The sequence below is a fragment of the Oreochromis aureus genome, linkage group 7 (genome assembly GCF_013358895.1).
Source record: "Oreochromis aureus strain Israel breed Guangdong linkage group 7, ZZ_aureus, whole genome shotgun sequence".
Lineage (NCBI taxonomy): Eukaryota > Metazoa > Chordata > Actinopteri > Cichliformes > Cichlidae > Oreochromis > Oreochromis aureus.
In genome coordinates, this window is record NC_052948.1 from 13,174,922 (window position 1) to 13,193,037 (window position 18,116).

General features: G+C 38.8%; 4 protein-coding genes across 5 annotated transcripts; 2 read left to right on the top strand and 2 right to left on the bottom strand.

Annotated features, from left to right (window-relative positions):
• The first annotated feature begins 486 nt into the window (after positions 1–486).
• rps27l (ribosomal protein S27 like) lies at positions 487–2,784 on the top strand. The gene is made up of 4 exons (XM_031747345.2): positions 487–592; positions 1,055–1,163; positions 1,909–2,019; positions 2,584–2,784. The coding sequence occupies exons 1-4, from the start codon at positions 587–589 to the stop codon at positions 2,610–2,612; spliced, it is 255 nt and encodes an 84-aa protein (XP_031603205.1). The 5' UTR covers positions 487–586; the 3' UTR covers positions 2,613–2,784.
• Positions 2,785–2,852: 68 nt separating this feature from the next.
• dnaja (DnaJ heat shock protein family (Hsp40) member A) lies at positions 2,853–5,850 on the bottom strand. The gene is made up of 8 exons (XM_031747343.2): positions 5,714–5,850; positions 5,244–5,385; positions 4,612–4,786; positions 4,399–4,503; positions 4,084–4,311; positions 3,757–3,987; positions 3,535–3,635; positions 2,853–3,430 (listed from the first exon to the last, which is right to left on the bottom strand). The coding sequence occupies exons 2-8, from the start codon at positions 5,373–5,375 to the stop codon at positions 3,215–3,217; spliced, it is 1,188 nt and encodes a 395-aa protein (XP_031603203.1). The 5' UTR covers positions 5,376–5,385; positions 5,714–5,850; the 3' UTR covers positions 2,853–3,214.
• Positions 5,851–5,908: 58 nt separating this feature from the next.
• Positions 5,909–12,623, top strand: acsbg1 (acyl-CoA synthetase bubblegum family member 1). The gene is made up of 15 exons (XM_031747402.2): positions 5,909–6,009; positions 6,548–6,614; positions 7,252–7,319; positions 7,409–7,677; positions 7,784–7,872; positions 8,044–8,164; positions 8,250–8,330; positions 8,420–8,569; positions 8,756–8,932; positions 9,200–9,381; positions 9,496–9,729; positions 9,855–10,072; positions 10,243–10,382; positions 10,544–10,790; positions 10,956–12,623. Exons 2-15 carry the CDS (start codon positions 6,580–6,582, stop codon positions 11,030–11,032), a joined length of 2,088 nt encoding a protein of 695 aa, XP_031603262.1. The 5' UTR covers positions 5,909–6,009; positions 6,548–6,579; the 3' UTR covers positions 11,033–12,623.
• Positions 11,956–18,111, bottom strand: idh3a (isocitrate dehydrogenase (NAD(+)) 3 catalytic subunit alpha). 2 transcript variants are annotated; one of them, XM_031747365.2, is made up of 12 exons: positions 18,014–18,107; positions 17,622–17,687; positions 17,091–17,153; positions 16,877–16,960; positions 16,572–16,686; positions 16,092–16,279; positions 14,317–14,450; positions 14,126–14,228; positions 13,960–14,024; positions 13,096–13,180; positions 12,823–12,975; positions 11,956–12,731 (listed from the first exon to the last, which is right to left on the bottom strand). In XM_031747365.2, the coding sequence occupies exons 1-12, from the start codon at positions 18,038–18,040 to the stop codon at positions 12,648–12,650; spliced, it is 1,167 nt and encodes a 388-aa protein (XP_031603225.1). In that variant the 5' UTR covers positions 18,041–18,107; the 3' UTR covers positions 11,956–12,647. The 2 variants fall into 2 exon arrangements, with proteins under 2 accessions (XP_031603225.1, XP_031603226.1); XM_031747366.2 differs by lacking the exon at positions 17,622–17,687 and having other exon boundaries at positions 18,014–18,111.
• Between the last annotated feature and the right edge of the window lie 5 nt (positions 18,112–18,116).

Genomic DNA, 18,116 nt, shown 5'->3' on the forward strand with positions numbered 1-18,116 from the left:
AGAGTGAAGGCAAAAGGGCCAACAAGTGCTCAGCATCTCGTTGGACAACCATTTCAGGTGACTACCTCATGAACCTCATTGAGAGAATGCAGATAGTATGCAAAGGCTATTTTAAACAATCTAAAATATAAAAATATGTTATGAATTATTTCACACTTTTTGTTCACTACATAATTGTTCAATACATTTATAGTTTTGATGCCTTCAGTGAGAATCTACAATCTTCATAGTCATGAAAATAAATTTAAAAATAATTAAATGGGAAGGTGTGCCCAAACCTTTGACTAGTGTATATATAATTTTTTTTTTTTTAAAGTGATAACCCTAATACGAAGATATTATAAATGTTTAGTATACTAAAATATTCTATATTTTGGGGGAAATAAAATATATATAGTATATTTGGAAACCTAAAATCAAGTTTTATTTTTTCTATTTTTTATTTTATTTTATTTTATTTTATTTTATTTTTATGGTCTTCACCATTTTCAGCACACTGTAAGATTCGAGTCATTCCCCGCTGCTCTGCTCTGAGATGCTATCTGTTTAATCGGCACACGTATGCGCAGAGATTTGCACAGCGAAAATGCCTGTAAGTTACAAAGTTTCGTATTAATTTGTATGCTTTTTTCAACATGGTAGGTCCATACGTGCATTTCAGAAACGATGTCTACCGTGTTTACACCGTGAAGCCTCGCAGTTGTGTTGTTGACATTGTTGCAGCAGCAACACATGGAGTGGGGCTTAGCTAGCTAACGATAGCTGACGGCGGGTGGCGACTATTTGCTGAAACACCGTGGTATGAAACTAGTAGTTGTGTGATGTAACTTATAACGTAGTCATGTCGGACCAAAAAGTAGTCATCGCCTGCAAACTTTCACGACTGCATTTTTTGCGTTTAACGAATCACCTCTAGTACACAAGAATAACTGTGGTGCTTACTTAAGATGTAAATGCAATAGTTAATGTTTAAAAGAAGGTTTACCAAAGTGAGCTAAAAAGTTAAAACACGGTTTATCCCACTTATTTGTCTGGACCTTTCTTTTCATTTCAGTTGGCCAGAGACCTTCTCCACCCGTCACTTGACCATGAGAGACGACAACATAAAAAGAAAAGACTTGTTCAGAGTCCCAACTCCTACTTTATGGACGTGAAATGCCCAGGTATACAATAAATTTTATACAATACTATATGGTCACCAGATGTCCCTCTTTATGTGGGTCTTAACAGCATTTTATTATTTCCTTTGATCCTACATATGGACATAGTGTTTCACATTTTGATTGGATCTAGTTTTCAAAAGGCAGTTCTATAAAGATAGCTATTTCTGTAAAGCAATTGAGAAGAAAAGTTGCACACTCCTGCAGGTTTATATGCTCCAGTCTTTTGCTGCCTACTACGGCCATGGTAGAAAATTGCAAGTCACCAAAGAAACACAAGTTAAGCAGATTTTGTTCAAATTGGCAGAGATAAAAGGAAAGGCTCGTAAACCTCTAAAAACTCTCAACTCTCAGTATTTGTTTTTTGTTTTTGACTATAGCTTAAAATGTCATGAGCCAGTTGACGATTCATTTGCACTGAAAGGCAATTGATAACTATGCAGAGCAGCAACTGAAATAATAGTTTTAAAAGTTATTGGGGTGAGTTTCAAGGGAGTTGGGAAGATCACATAAAATCTGCTTTACAGTTAGCAATGTGTCCCACACAAATACAGTATTTGATTGGATCTAGTTTGGTTCAAATTACACATGCGCTGCAAGTCCTCATAAAAGAGTAATAAGTTATGCAGCTGCTGTGATTTTAAGCCATTTCTTATTCACATGTTCCATGGCTCTCTTTTAATCATGTTTTACATATATGGCAAGCACAGAAAGGTAACAGTAAATGTTTAACACCATTTCTTTGCAGGCTGCTACAAGATCACCACCGTGTTCAGTCATGCACAGACAGTGGTACTTTGTGTGGGATGCTCAACAGTGCTGTGCCAGCCCAAAGGAGGAAAGGCCAGACTAACAGAGGGTAAAACATCCAGAACAGTCTGTACCGATAGAGACGTAAATACTTGATCGTAAGTGTATGGGCACCATTATACCTGCTGTGTGGCACCTGGCAAAACGTACTGTACAACAAAGCCACCATTTCTACCAGTGGTACTTTATGTAAGCTGGAATATTGTCATCACCCCTGCAGCCGGGTTGAAGACTAGTGCACAAATGTGGTTTTTACTGCTGTTTTAATAACAGTAAAGGAGCTCAGATTCAGAGATGTTGCAACAATTTGAAAAACATGATTATGGGGAAAAAAAAATAAAAAAAAATGAACCTTTGAAAGAAGACAAGTCTTATATGTCATGCTTTTTTGGCTTCCATATCAGCTCTGATGTGGAGGTATTATCAGGTAGTTATACTGTGGGCTCAGTATACTGCAGCAGATACCTGCTGCCACGGTAAGCATAATTAGATGCAACAGTAATGCATTACCATTGCCGTGCAACGCAACCAGTGGCGGGTATACTGGGGCCTTTGAACTGTGCATAATTGAGATGTGAAAACAGATCAAGTAATTATGTTTTTTGTTCCACAGGTTGCTCTTTTAGGAGGAAGCAACATTAGATGGACATCGGAAACGTAATGTCTGAATTTAAGCAGTGCCTTTTTATTAATCTTCCCATTGATTAAATGGTGTTCAATGGCTAGTAATCATACAAATTTTAACTTGTAGACAAGTTACTGGCAGAATTTAATACGCAAATCTCAGTAAATAAAGACAGCAATAAAAGTTTAAGCATTCTGGGTATTTATTGTAAAAAAAAAAAAAAAAAAAAAAAAAAAAAGCATTTGACTTGAATTTCACCTTCACAGAAAGCATACAAGTCATCATTTAGGTTCATATGAAGACATTTGTGCTGTTAATTTCAGAAAACAAACAAAATACACACTTAAATAGAACATAACATGCACAAAACAAACAAACAAAAAACCCAAACAAACCACTGACAACTTTAGGTGCACCCTACTCCACTTACATGTTTGTGTCCCGAGTTTAATTTATAAAAAAAAAAAAAAAAAAAAAAAAAAAAGGATTGGCAACAGTTTTAAATGTGATGTCACAAATTTACAGTGTATTACTTAATGAAAGGGACCGGAGGCATGGGTTAAACCTTTCCATTTACAAAACAAAACACACATGCTCTACATATAGACTTGGACTACAATCACTGTGTCTGACATTGGACGCCACCTCTGGGATTGTCATCGTCTTCCTCGTAAGCTTCGCCACTGTAGCGTTTCTGTTGTGACTGCAAATCGGCCTCGCAAAGTTCTACCTCCTCCATGTCATCTGTGACCATCACATCATCTCTGGGCGGAAGAAGTCTTTCCAGCTGGAACATCAGATGTTCTGGGAGCCAGTTTTTCTCTGGGAACTCCACCTGCAGGATAAAATGAATTTAAGTCAGCTGAAAATGTTTCCCACCCTGTGGCTTCAGTTTAAATCCAGAATTGTGTTACACTGTTGAAATGATGTTCAACTTACCTGGAACTGAATAATAAGCTGTCCCCTTTCATAGGGATCTCTGTGAAGTGGCATGCCCTCATTCATAACACATTTGACATCATTGTGCTTAATGACTTCACCTGTTGATTTGAAGAAAAAAAAAAAAAAATAATAATTCAATATTGTAATCTATATTACCATTGTTCACAATCGTTCACCAGACGAGCCAGCACTCAAGGCCAGCTGAATTCAAACACTTACCTGGTTGTGAGCTGATAACAAGCGTTCTGTTGTCTAGAGTCTGAATGGTCTTCTGGAATCCACACAGTGCCTCGGCGAGTTTGATGTTCATCCTCATTATTAGGTTATTGTCCTGTCTCTGGAAAACTGGGTGATCCTTCTGATCTAACACAATGATGACATCCCCAGGTTCCAGGCCAGGCTCCTGGTCACCTTCTCCATGGAATGTAATTTTCTGACCGTCTTTCATACCTGCACAACAGACGCATCATTAGCTAAACCTGCTTTTGAAAACAACAAGAAAAGCATTTTTATAATACAGATGTCTCAGATAGGTGAGGGCTTTACCTTTGTCAATATGAACTTCAAGGATTTTCTTCTTGCGTTCTACTTTCTGCCCATTGCAGTTCTTGCAGCGATCCTTTGAGTTAAATTTCTCACCCTGTCCCTGGCAGTCTGGACACATGCTTTGGATCTGCTGAATCATGCCTGGTCCCACCTGCTGTACCCTGATTTGCACTCCTCTTCCTTTGCAGTTTGTGCACTTCTCCAAAGCACCCATCTTGCCACCATAGCCTATGATGAGAAGGAAAAAAGGAATTAAATATTCTGTATTACTCCAAACACTGGTATTTTTGTTTCTCCAATTAAGTTGGTACTCACCTTCACATTTCTCACAAATGACATTCTTCTGGAGTCCGAGCTTTCTTGTTGAACCATTGTACATCTCCTCTAGTGAGACACCAAGCTGATGAACCACATTCTTCCCTAAAGGACAAAAAAAAAAGAAAAAAGCACAACATTCATGTTATAAATGCCAGGAATACACAACACTTCAAACTTAATCTAGCTTGAGAACTCAATGAGCCAACTTGCCTTTTCTCTCCCTCTGCATTCGTCCTCCACCTCCAAAGAACATATTGAAAATATCCATCGGAGAACCTCCGCCACCCATCCCTCCTTCTTTGATGGCTTGTTCCCCTCCTTGGTCATACAAGTCTCTCTTCTTTGGATCTGACAGCACCTCATATGCTTGAGAAATGTGCTTGAACTGCAGATATAAAACAAATAATTGAATTACTTTTAAAAGCCAGAATGAGTGACTCCACTACAGCTATAACTTGAGTTTGTGTAGATTTTCAGTCATCCAGGTCATAGTAAGTCGATTATAACTTGTGCTAGTTTCTTTGCTTCGATCCTTTATTAGGCTTACTTAACGTACGACTTGTGTTGTGACAATGCTACTTAAAAAAGTCACATAAATGATGAATAAAATAGAATACAATAACAGCACATTTAATTTTAAATATTACTTTCGCACAGTAGCCAAAAACGTCAAGTCAGTTCAAGCGTGCAGGTCTTCCTGTAGCCACACACAGTCAGCTGCGCATAGATCATTCCAGAAAGTTCCCACTGGTCTTTAAAGTAGCCGGTTTAAAATTAGAAGCGGCTTTAACAGTAGCACGTAAACGGCTGAACTGCTACAATAAAACACCTTTAAAACTCACCTTCTCTCCTTCGTTTGGATTCTTGTCAGGATGATATTTCAAGGCAAGTTTTCGGTAGGCTTTTTTGATTTCATCCTGTGAAGCACTGGGTTTGACACCCAGAAGATCGTAGTAGCCGGTTTCGTGAACCATGGTGACTGTCCTAAAGAGAAAATAACACACACCACGAACACGTTACACACAAGGTTACAGCTTGAAACACACTGACAGCTAATATTAAACAAAGAGCAAACCTCACGCTAGCTGCAAAACAGCGGCTAACCTCTGTTTTATCTCGTTAAACCCAGCGTTAACGGACTGCTAAATTTCAGTATGCCTCACACATTACGGGAAAGCTATACAACCGGCATTAAAAGACATGTGCATGTCGCCCATATTCACCTTGGCTATAGTCAACCTTAAATGAAACTGCTGGTATTTCTTCCTGAGAAAGATAATTATTATTTGAAATTGAAGTCTTAATGCCTTACTTGCCAGTTGCTGCCTCCCAAGCTTTGAGTCGCCTTTGCTGTGAGAGTGCGGAGGGAAAGTGGGAGGTACTTATAGCCGTGTTGCAGTGCAGAACTTTCTGGAGAGCTTCGAGAAGCGGGACCGGATGTTTCGTTGGCGGAGAGAGAGGAGTCTAGAAAGGACCCAAGCAGGGGGACGAGGGAGGGGTGGAGGTTACTAGATCTCCTTCTTATAGCGTGACCTACTTTTTCGAATGGATACATATGAGGCCAGTGGGGCAAGGGCTTTCGCAGAAAAAAAGGAACAAATATAGCATGTATGATCTCTAATAAGATACAGCCTGCTTTGTAAATGTCATCTAACCTTCTCTAGAATATTCTTTAATCACACCCACACGTCTGGCAAAACAGAAACAATACTCCGTCCCATATAATTGCAATATTTGTTATGTAAGCTACAAATGTGTGTACTTGTTGTTTATTATTGACAGATTTATTGCAGATTAGGTGCTCTGAAATTCCACATTTTATTACATTTTCAGGAATGCTAAAGCCTGTTTCACCCTGTAACTCATGTGCATTAAACCTGATTAAAATTAAATGCAGAGTGGTGTGATTAAGTTTTTAACGTGTCATTGTGTGAATTGGGAAAGGCTGTTTTACATGTGAAAAGCGAAGGTGATTTGAATTCGGGACATGTTCTTGAGCAACTGATTCCAATGCACTACCCACATGGTCTTTCCTGTTTGTTTCACAACCTTTAGCGACTTGGGAAGGCTTGCTGAATTAGAGTTTGTTTGAGGTTTTTTTTGTTTTCTTAATCCAGTATATTCCCATAAATCACGTTTGTCCTAGTTTTGAAAGGAGGATTTTTGAGCAAGATCAGAATGGAAAAGAAGGTCGATCATCAACTTGAGGATAGGTAAGCAATTTAAGATAAACTGTTTTTTGGTTTCTTTTACCTGCCTTCACCTTTTTTCTAACAGCTTAACTGTGGGATAGCTTCTAATACTTTCACCAGTATGCATGCATATTCACCACAGTGCAAAAATGTGGTGATGGCTTAACCACTTAGTCACTTCTGCCAGAGTTATTGAATGAATGTTCCTCATATTATAATATAGTTTTGCACCCAGCCTTGGCACTGAGTCCACAAGTCCCAATTCCTCACAAAGATTTTACTCATGTGTGTTTTTATTATGGTGATCAAGGATGCGCTGTTCCAGAATCATCCAGATGTGTTAATTTGAGTTGATTTTGATTATTTTTGTTCTTTGGATACATTGTCATCATCATTAGGACAGAAATGTGATCAATGTTTGGATCAGTCTTTATATTGATTTGCAATGGCTCCTCCCCATCTACCATGACAACAATATTGACGAGTGGGAGCAGACAGTTGTTGTTGTTGTTTTTGACAAACAAAGCAAGGGGGCTTTTCCTGTGGCAAAACCCCGACATTGTGTTGGGTCAACAAAGCTAAAATGAAACCCTGCCAGAATTTGAGGTGGAGTGCGTGCGAGTGTGCTTGTAGCCCGTGTTTCCTCTGTGTGTTTCAGTGTGATGTCGCCAGCTCAGAAGACCACGGAACACACGCAGACAGATAGTGAAGAGCTCACCTTTATAGGTGAGTTATGAGCACTGAATAAGAAGACTTTTAGTTAGTGCCCTGTGATTGCATTTGCATTTCAGATTTGATTTTTTTTCTTATCGCAGGACAAACAGATGTAAGTCAGGCATTTGCCAGCACACCTCTTGCTTCAGCCCATTCTCTTTGGACCACTGATGCTAGAGGTTCAGTCAAGCTGAGAATAGAAGAAGGATGTGCAGAGGAACCCAACACAGTTCACCAGTTGTTTAAAGCCTCAGTTGAAAAATATGGAAACAAGCATGCACTTGCCAGCAAGAAGAACAACAAATGGGAAAAGATAACTTTCCTAGAGTATTACCAGTTGTGCCGGAGAACAGCCAAGAGCTTTCTAAAGGTATATTAATCAAAAGAACTAATTACATTTTAGGTATGTGCTAGATTACACTGTCAATGATCAGACTTTTACAAAGAAAAGTCCAAAATTTTGTTGATGTGTGCAGCTGGGTTTAGAGCGATTCCATGGAGTGGGAATACTAGGATTCAATTCAGCAGAATGGTTCTTCTCTGCAGTCGGTGCAATCATGGCAGGGTGAGAAGTGCACATCACACATCAACAACCGGACCTGGATTAAGCACTAATTGGACTCAGCCAATCACTGCACATAAATACCGTATAGGTGTATTTCTCCTGTTGCAGTGAGACATTCAATAACTTCTTTGTTTTTCCTACATCTGTAACAGCCTGTTTTGTTTCTTACAGAGGAATAATGACAGGAATTTATGCCACAAACTCACCAGACGCGTGCCATTATGTGGCTAGTGACTCTAAAGCCAACATTATTGTGGTAGAAAATCAGAAGCAACTGGAGAAGATATTGCAGGTACTATACAATTATATGCACATGCAGTGGGTTTAATTCCACCGCGAAAACATCTGTGGAAAATTTTTCTCCCTTGCTATTACAGATATGTGACAGACTACCCAATTTAAAAGCCATAGTGCAGTACAGTGGACAGGTCCAGCAGAAGATCTCAAATCTCTACTCTGTAAGTCCTCAGGACAGCACATAAAATGATACAGACCACTATGACTGTTGAGCCTGTGTTCCAAATGGTATATTTCTGCTTTTGGGTAGTGGGAGGAGTTCATGGAGCTGGGCCTGGATGTTTCTGAAAAACAATTGGATGACATTATCAGCAGTCAGAGAGCTAACCAGTGCTGTGTTCTGATCTACACATCTGGCACCACAGGCAAGCCGAAAGGAGTCATGCTCAGTCATGACAATGTAAGCTTTCATGTGGCTATCAATGTGTGCTTGTATGCATAATGTCTATTAACAAATCTTATTATTGTAACTATGACATGCTACTTGAAAGCAAAGAAGATCAAATGCAAAAACATAAAAATACCTCAGAAATGTGTTGTTGTTTGAGGTACAACAAACAATTTTCTGCACTGACTGAATTTACAGATCACATGGACGGCCATTCATGCCAGCAGGGCTGGAGAAATGCAGCCAGCCGACACTAAACAAGAGTCACTAGTGAGTTACCTGCCTCTCAGCCACATTGCTGCTCAGATCTATGATCTCTGGACAGGCATCCACTGGGGTGAGCTGGTATACTTTGCACAGCCAGATGCCTTAAAGGTAAGTAGTTACAAATATTTGATCATCTGATTCTAACATGTGTCACAAGAATATGCATTTTGACAACAATCATTACTACAAGATGTTTAACATGAAAATAGGTGCACTTTCATGGCTCAGATAAAAATAAAAATTTTAGTAATTGTGGAGGTAATAATTTGAATAAGATATTGTAAAAATGCAGTATTGTGCAGACTGAATTCCCACACCCACAATGATGTTCTCCTCCCCCCTTCATTCTTTTTCACATTCACATTTGCTCTATAGGGAAGCTTGATAACTACACTTCGGGAGGCTCGCCCAACATCCCACATGGGTGTCCCTCGGGTATGGGAGAAAATGATGGAGAAGATAAAACAGGAGATTAGTCAGTGTGGATATTTGAAAAAGAAACTGGTTACATGGGCAATGTCAGTCAGCCAGGAAACAAATCAAAAGTGTACGCATGAGTGAGTAGTTTTGATTCTCAATAATTATTTATAAAATGTGCATATACGTGTAAATAGTTGAATTTTCCCAGAAGAGATGATTTCATTCAAAAGTTTCATTTGCAATTTTATTAGGGATGATGAAAAACCGTTCCTTTTTTACGTGGCTGACAGCCTTGTGCTGCAGAAGCTTCGGAATGAGCTGGGCCTGTCGTGCTGTCAGAAGTTCTTTTCAGGAGCAGCACCGATCAGTAGTGAAACAGTGCAGTTTTTCCTGGGCCTGAACATCCGCTTGTATGAAGCCTATGGCATGAGCGAGAGCACAGGACCTCACTTCATGTCAGGTCCAAAAGCTTATAAACTGCCAAGGTAAAAAAAAGAAAGAAGTTTTTTTCAAAATCAAGAATTGTAAAAAATTACTTGTGATGTTTGTGGTCCTTATGTTTAATTGTAATAAAGTCTAAGACACAGAAAACTCCTTTTTTGACCTATAGCTGTGGAAAAGTGGTGCCTGGCTGTCGATACAAATTGGCCAATGTAGACTGTGAAGGGACAGGAGAAATTTGCTTTTGGGGACGCAACATTTTCATGGGTTTCCTCAACATGGAAGACAAAACAAGAGAAGCTTTGGATGAAGATGGATGGCTGCATTCTGGGGACTTGGGGAAGGTTGATGAAGAGGGTTTCTTGTACATCACAGGAAGGATAAAAGGTAGCATAATCTCATCAAACAAGACTATTGTGAGAGTGCAATTGGACATTTCAGGTCACTGACTCACATTGTAGAAAGAGCATGATGTTCTGGGCAAAAATAAGACTTCTTTCTCTGTGAAGTGAGTCACAAACAGCTGAAATGTCAGGTTGTCTACTCCTTGCATTTAGAGTTGATCATCACTGCTGGAGGAGAGAATGTTCCACCTGTTCCCATAGAAGAAGCAGTAAAGAAGGAGCTACCCATCATCAGCAACGCCATGCTGATTGGAGACAAAAAGAAGTTTTTGTCCATGCTTTTAACCTTAAAGGTAATGTGCTGTAATTGTTCTAATTTTTTCAGCAACAAAGCATGAATAATGACAAGAGAACTGTTAAATGCCTTTCTCACTTACAGGTATGACAATTATCAATTTAAACCTATAGTCATAATTTCTATGTATATGATTTGGGGATTTATCCCTTTTTTCAGTGTTGTAGCAATAGCGAAACCATGGAGCCAACAGAGGAACTCAGTATGGAAGCTGTGGAGTTTTGCAGACAGCTGGGCAGCCAAGCAACCAAAATGTCTGACATAACTGGTGGTAAAGACAAAGAAGTGTACCAGGCAATTCAAAAGGGGATTGACAAAGTCAACTCTGCAGCCACCTCCAACGCCCAACGCATACAAAAATGGACCATTCTGAGGAAGGACTTCTCTGTTTCTGGAGGAGAGCTGGGTAAATTCAGCAGAACACTGTTAAAAAAGACTAATACTATACAATAAAGGTTTATGCTGATATACCATAACATCAAGACCATGTAACACAATACAGTTGCAAGTTATATTGAATCAGTTGCACATTGCAGAGATCTATAAATGATTTACTTTTTTCTTGTTCCAGGTCCTACAATGAAGCTTCGCCGTCCAGTTGTCTTAGAGATGTACCGCAAAGTTATAGAGAGCCTTTATCAAGGATAAAGTCACTTTCTACTGTGTAACTGTTAGTATGAAATCAATCATGTGTCATTTTCCTTCATCTCATCCCCTGTGAACACGCATAAAATGTAATTACAGTACGGCACAAAAGTCTTGAGCCAACTCTCATTTCTTTTTATTTTGGTTCCAATGAGTCAGACTTTCTTGTAATTTTTTGAAGTGTTCTTGAGTGGTCAGATTACTGAAAATTTGTGGTTACAGATGTTATGGTATGATGAATCCAAATTTGACACTTGTGGTTCAAATCATCACTATGTAGAATGAAGGTCAGGAGAGAGGTGCAACAGTGAGTGTCTGTAGCCACCTGAAAAACACGATGGAGGCTCTGTCATGTTTTGGGACTGCATTTCAGCCGTTGGTGTTGGAGGATCTTTCCAAAATTCATGGAAATATGAATGCAGAAGTGTACTATTGGAGTCTGATTCACAGTCCAAGAGCATCTGGAAAGTATTTGGCAATGGCTTCATTTTTCAGCATGACAATGATCCAATGTAGTAAAAGCATTCCTAGACAGAAAAAACAAAATACAAAAAACACCTTTCAATTGGGTTTGGCCTCCCAAGGGTGCGGTCCTAACCGTTCTTGAAGCAGTGTGATATCATCTTGACACAGAATGAAACAAAGAGATCAAATCTGAAGAGATTTGAGATATCCTTCAAGAAGGCTGGAGAAATATTCCTGAAGACTATTTAAATAAATTACAAGAACACTTGCCTAAGAGAGTTGCGGCCATACCAATTTGAGCTGTATAGTTTTTGCCTTATATCCTGTATTTCCATGTAAGTTTGCACATTTCAATAAATAATTGAACCTATTTCCCATTTTCACTGCATACTATAAAGAAATGAGGGGTGGCTCAAAACTATTGCATCTGTTCTGCAGAATGAAAAAAAGAGAACCACACATAGTGTTTAAAGGACATTTTATTTAATAAGTTTAAAGTTACACCATTTTAATGCAACTTTTACCTTGCCAACACTGATTTTGACTTCTTTAAAATGATACCAGTCATCTTGCCTGACAGGAAAATTGGTGGAAGTGCTTTATAACATTGATGAGAAAGACATGCTTCTACCCAGAAATCAGTTATAACAACTATCAGAGTCATTTGAATAACACTGAATAAAAATTATGGCATTTCTGATGTCAGTGTAATATCAATTTTACAATAATTACATAAGAAAACAGTAAGTTTTCAAAAAAATATTTAGTGAAAAAATCTCTAATGCGTTTACAGATGGATTATCTAAGCAACTAAATGTGAAGCAGAGTTTGACTTCTTAGCATATGGTTTGTTTGTCAAGTGGAATTTGTGGCCGTGTCTTCAAATACCATTGTCAAATACATTGAATACATTTCACCAATAAACAGATAATATTCACCACTGATTACACAGGAAAATCACATATGCATATTACATATACACAAACCGCTGTTAACACAGTCGTTTGGATTGTGCAGAGAGAAAAATAAAACATTCAGGATCTCAAACTCCTGAGTAGTTCTTTCTTTTTTGGTTGAAATGTGCAGATACAGCATGATATGATCAAGTGGCCAAAACCCTAACAATTAACAAACAGATCTCACTAATGTCCTTTTAGTCCATATCCTTCATTCTTTGACATATTGCTTCTGTGAATTCTGAGCACTTTGAGTTCCCTCCCAGGTCTTTGGTCAGAACCTTGAAGATGAATAACATAAGCATTATAAATTAGAAAACAGGTGTGCAACATATAACCCAAACTGCAATTCTCCAGAAAAGAAGTAATTACCTTTCTGTCTCGAATTGTGTCAAAACAGGCAGTTTCAATCTTCTTGGCATGCCCATGAAGACCCATGTGCCGCAGCATCATGACTGCACTGAGCAGCAGGGCGGTGGGGTTAGCCAAGTCTTTTCCTGCTATATCTGGAGCAGTTCCATGAACCTGATTTTACAGAAGAAGTTGATATTTTTTAAAGAACAACAAACACAAATAGACTGTGGATTTTCTGTGCAACTTGTATGTTGATCATGTATCTGAAACTTTACAAAAATGACCCCATACCGACTCAAATATGGCCACACCATTTGCACCAATGTTTCCACTAGGAGTCACTCCAAGACCTCCAATTAATCCGGCACAAAGATCACTGTAATGGTAAACACATTGGGTTACCTTTAGATTTCATAAAGCATATACTGGATTTAACATAAATTCATAACATGAATGAGCAATCATATTTTTAATATTGTGTCAATATTTTTGTTGCTTTGTTACAACTCCAAACAATTGTGCTGTCGCCCATGTGTGTTTCAGCTCTCTGTTTTGTATGCTAACTAGTGTGTGCAGGGGTATTCTTGTTCACAATGAGTACCTCCATGGATTGCTCTTGCTCCACCTAACCACTGTTGATACAGGCTGGACAAATGTCTGATCTTATGCACCACCAAGCTGCATCACAAAACATCACAGCTGTTTAAAGGGATATCCAATTTTCATTCAAGCAGGCTGTGACTTAGAGTAACTCCTCACTGTTTTGTTTGGTGTTGGCTACAAGAATAGGGTTTACTATATTTACTATACTGCCTCTGTAACCTTCTTTTGACCATTGGAAAGACCAGTTAGGAGTCAGTTTAACACAGTTATGTTGTAAGTTTTTTGTTAGAGACACTAGGTTTAGAGGTGCTACTACTACTGTATTTTTGGTATGAAAACATAGGATTTAATTACACTTTTTTCTTCATTTAGAACAGTCAGGATCCACCTCCTCAGCACTCTCCTGTTCATTCTGTTACCTCCCTTTTTCCTAGTGAGCCACAGTTGAAAAATGTCGTCTTTGATTGATAAAGTGCAAAAGAAAAGACTCATAATTTGTCTTGTTCTTATGAGTATTTTAACATAAGCGATTTACTGGTGACAGCTATGTACCTTAAGATATCTCCATACAAATTTGGCATCACTAGTACATCAAACTGTGTGGGATCCTGCACCATCTGTAAGTTTGGATGAATAAGGAATTTAAAACAAGAATACAGCAAAGCATTCTTTTATAGCCATCTAAAACATATTTACCACAAAAGCTATTGGGACATACATTAAGGCACACGGTATCCAAGTACATCTCAGTGAATTTCACATCTTTGTACTTTTCAGCGGCCTCTCTACATTTTCGTAGGAAAAGTCCATCTGACATGCGCCTAAATGAAAAAAATAGAAGCAAAAATGTAGTTTCACCAAGCAGCTTCACAATGGCAAATGACTTACCTTGTGCTAAAATATACTTACATGATATTCGCCTTATGAACAGCTGTAACACTGGCTCTCTGATTGTTTCTTGCATATTCAAAAGCGTACTCTGCAATGCGTTTGCTGGCTTGTTCGGTGATGAGCTTAATACTCTGTACAACACCATCAACAATCTGAAATAAAAAGAATGAACAGTGAACACGACTACAGTGCTGTGCAAATGTCTTGAGCCACTCCCCATTACTTGGAGATAATTTATCCAAATTTCAGGAGTGGGACCACACCTCATATATGAACCGCCTGCACTGCAAGCTGTTTGTTATTGTTTTCGTGCCCTATCCTGCCTCCTGTTTCCAAATTAATTCACCTCTCATTAGTACATGGGGATCTGACTGGCTTGGGACCCACCACCAATCCCTTCTGAGGCCTTCCCCAGTCTCAATTCACGCTTACGCCATCTGCTGTTATCTTAAAGAAATGCTGTCAAACCTAAATGAAGATGTGGTCCCTGCTAGGTAATTTATATTTTACTTCAGATGTTTAAAGTGGTCTTGACCAGTAGTTCTCTAAGTTTTCTGAATATCTTTCAAAGTGTATCTTTGGACTGAAAATGTGTGAAAAAGCAGCCAATGTTCAGTCTTTTTCCTTGACCATTTTCAGAGGAGTGTTTTGTTGTCTTTAAACTTTGTTAAGAAGCAGGAGTACCCAGAGAGAGCCCACACGTGAAATTAGTGAAGTTAGGTTAAGTGGTGATTCTAAATTGCCCTTGGGTATGAATTTGATTGTGAATGGTTGTCGGTCTCTTTGTGTTTGCCCTGTGACACACTTGGGACCCATCCAGAGTATATATCACCTCTCGGCCTATGACAGCCGGGATAGCCTCCAGCCCACCTGTGACCCTGAGACAAATTAAATATGAGCACAAAAGTAACCCATGGAGTGTTTTCCCTGGAAATGTAAAGTATAAATAACTGCTTAACACTTTAGTTTAACAACAACTAATGTACCAGTAACTAAACCTTGTAACTCATGAGTAGCTGCACAATACTGTCAAATAATAAAACTGATCAATATTTTCTACCTGGGGTGACGTAGCTGGGCTCGAGTTTTTTAACCACTTCCATGTTTGGATTGGCATCATAACTGCTGCCTATTAACAGGTAATTTCAGTCATTTCTCTTTCTGTCATATGGAGTGTAACTAGCAAGCAATGTTCAGTTGAGACATTTGTTTACTTTTGGGTTGCAAAAGTTACTATTTCCTCATTTGTATTCAGGGTGTACTCAAGTGGTGAAATGTGTTTGTTGCGTCCAACGTAAGTAGAAACAATTTTCAGAAAAGTTGGTTTTTTTAAGAAGCACTGTTTTTTTCTGTAGGAAATTATAATCAGAGGCTGAAACTGACTCTTTCTCTAACGTGCCCAAGCGTGTCTCGCAGATGCCCACACCAGGGATGTTATACAACTGTCACTGCTTTAGCAACGATATCATGATATAACATTTTTATATGATGTAAAAATTTTATATCGGTATGATTGCAAATGATATGATATGGGAAAAATCTACTCTAACACACCGCCAATGCAGTAAATGTATACTGGATAGGAAAAAACATACAGTGGAACACTATCGGTCATGGACTGGCTTCCTCAGAGCCTGGACCTCAACATTTCTGAAGCATTGTAGGATCATCTCAACCAGCATCCAAAGAAAAGGTTTGAATGTTCTTCCAGAAGCCTAGAGAACTATTCCTGAAAACTGTTTAAAGAAATTACAAGAAAGCTTGTGAAAAGGTAATGTTAATAAAGGTCTTACAACATGTTCAATTCCACTGTATTCTCCCTCGGTGTTCTCCCTGATTGTGACCAGGTTCACATCAGTGTAGGGGGTCTGGTAGCCCTCAATGGACACGCAGGGCCGCACATTAGCATAGAGGTCGAAGGTTTTCCTCAACAACAAGTTCATGGAGGGATGGCCAGCAGCTATTGGTGTCTTCAAAGGGCCTTTAGATTGTTAAAGAATTCAAAAATATTTCATGTCAAACCAAAAGAATATATCCAAAAACCCGATAAATGGTTTGGAAGTTTTGCTCTCTTAAGAATGCCAAATTTAATTAATGCCCCTAATAAAATTTCATTTCCAAGCTGCTGATGTGGGAACACATGAGGGTGAAGTTCCCAGAATAAAGAGATTCGTACATATTCCCAATATACACATCATTATCTAGAACTGTCCTACTGTTCAACTTTCTCTTTAAACCCCCAGCCACACATATAGATAAATCAATCAGGTTACCTTTCAGGCCAATTTTGTTCTTGTCCATTGATTCTTTGGCATCTGGAGGTATCATCCACTTTCCACCAGGTCCCCGAATGGCTGTAACATTTCTCTCTTCCCATCGAATAGGTGCCTTTATCAAAAGTACATTCAATTCATTCTTTTTTTCCAGAAACTTTGTTATCTACAATTATACTAATTATATTTCTATTGTTATATGATTTATGTGGTATCAGTGCTCAAGCATTATATTATTCTCTGATAAAATCTGAAAAATAAATATGCATGTTAATGATTTTTTTTAACTGTTTTTCAGTACTAACTTTAGCTGCTTCAAATATCTTCATGACAGCATTGGAGATCTCTGGACCAATCCCATCACCGGGGATTAAAGTGACAGTCTGGATCTGTGAGGCAGGACAAACACACAAGTTTTATTGCACACTGATGAGGTCGTTCAAATTTAATGTAACCTCGAAGTTACAGCAAAAACCATGACACAAAAAAGGCTGTAGTTTTACAAGGAAAAATAAATACCCCACGGATGAAAGTCCTGGATTGTGGAGTCTCATTCTTTGCAGCCCCAACTACCCGTGACAACTGAGAAAAAAACAAAACACAAATCAATTTTTTTCCTCCCAACACTATTCTGCTGTTTATTTATGGAAATAAGAAAAAGCACTGAAAACATGTCTGTGTATAGTGTGAGGTGAACTGAACAGATGATGATGACCAAATTTGTGCACTGCTGTGTTTAACAGTACAACATATTTGACTGGTATAGCTGTTCGGCAAGTTTGTATTGGTTTTGCAAACGATTACATTGTCAGTGTAATCTGAATATGTAAAACAATGCAACTGCATGAAACTCCTATGTGAACAGGCAGAGAGACAGGCAGACGGGCAGACAGACAAACAGCCGAAGGCAACCCTGACTAGGGAAAAGATCGCAAAACAGAGTCCCTATTCCAGATGTGGTCACATCAGAAGCGAGAGGAACTGCCTGCGAGCTCTTTTTCCAGTGCAGCAAGGATATACAGTATTTTAAGTTAGGTACACTTAACTTACTTCCTGTGGTTTGAGTTTTTCCTTGCCATTGATCGATAAACCCAACTTTGTTAGCAGATTAACAATCTGTAGATGATAGACATGTGTTTCCATAACGCAACCTTAATAAAAACATGTTCAACTAGAGCAACGAAGCCATAAAGTGCTTCTACATTGCATTACAAGAGACTAAACATACACTTGGCTAAATAGCTGCTAGCTAAACGTGTCGGGTTGCTATAGCAACTACAGGCATATAGCCTGTGCGTTAGCGGTCAGCTAAGCAGTTAGCAGTGGATGTTCTACCTCTGGTATGCTGTCAGCGGGACAGACAATAAGTGTTCGCTAATGAACTGAAACAAAATTAATCTAGTGCAATTATGACACATTTCCATAAGTTTCAGCGTACATACCGCTGACCTCCACGCCTTCCCTGCCATTCTGAACGAACCAAGGTCGACACAGCAGCTGTAGAGCTTCTTGTTATTTTTGTTGGCGGTATTTTACACCCCGAAA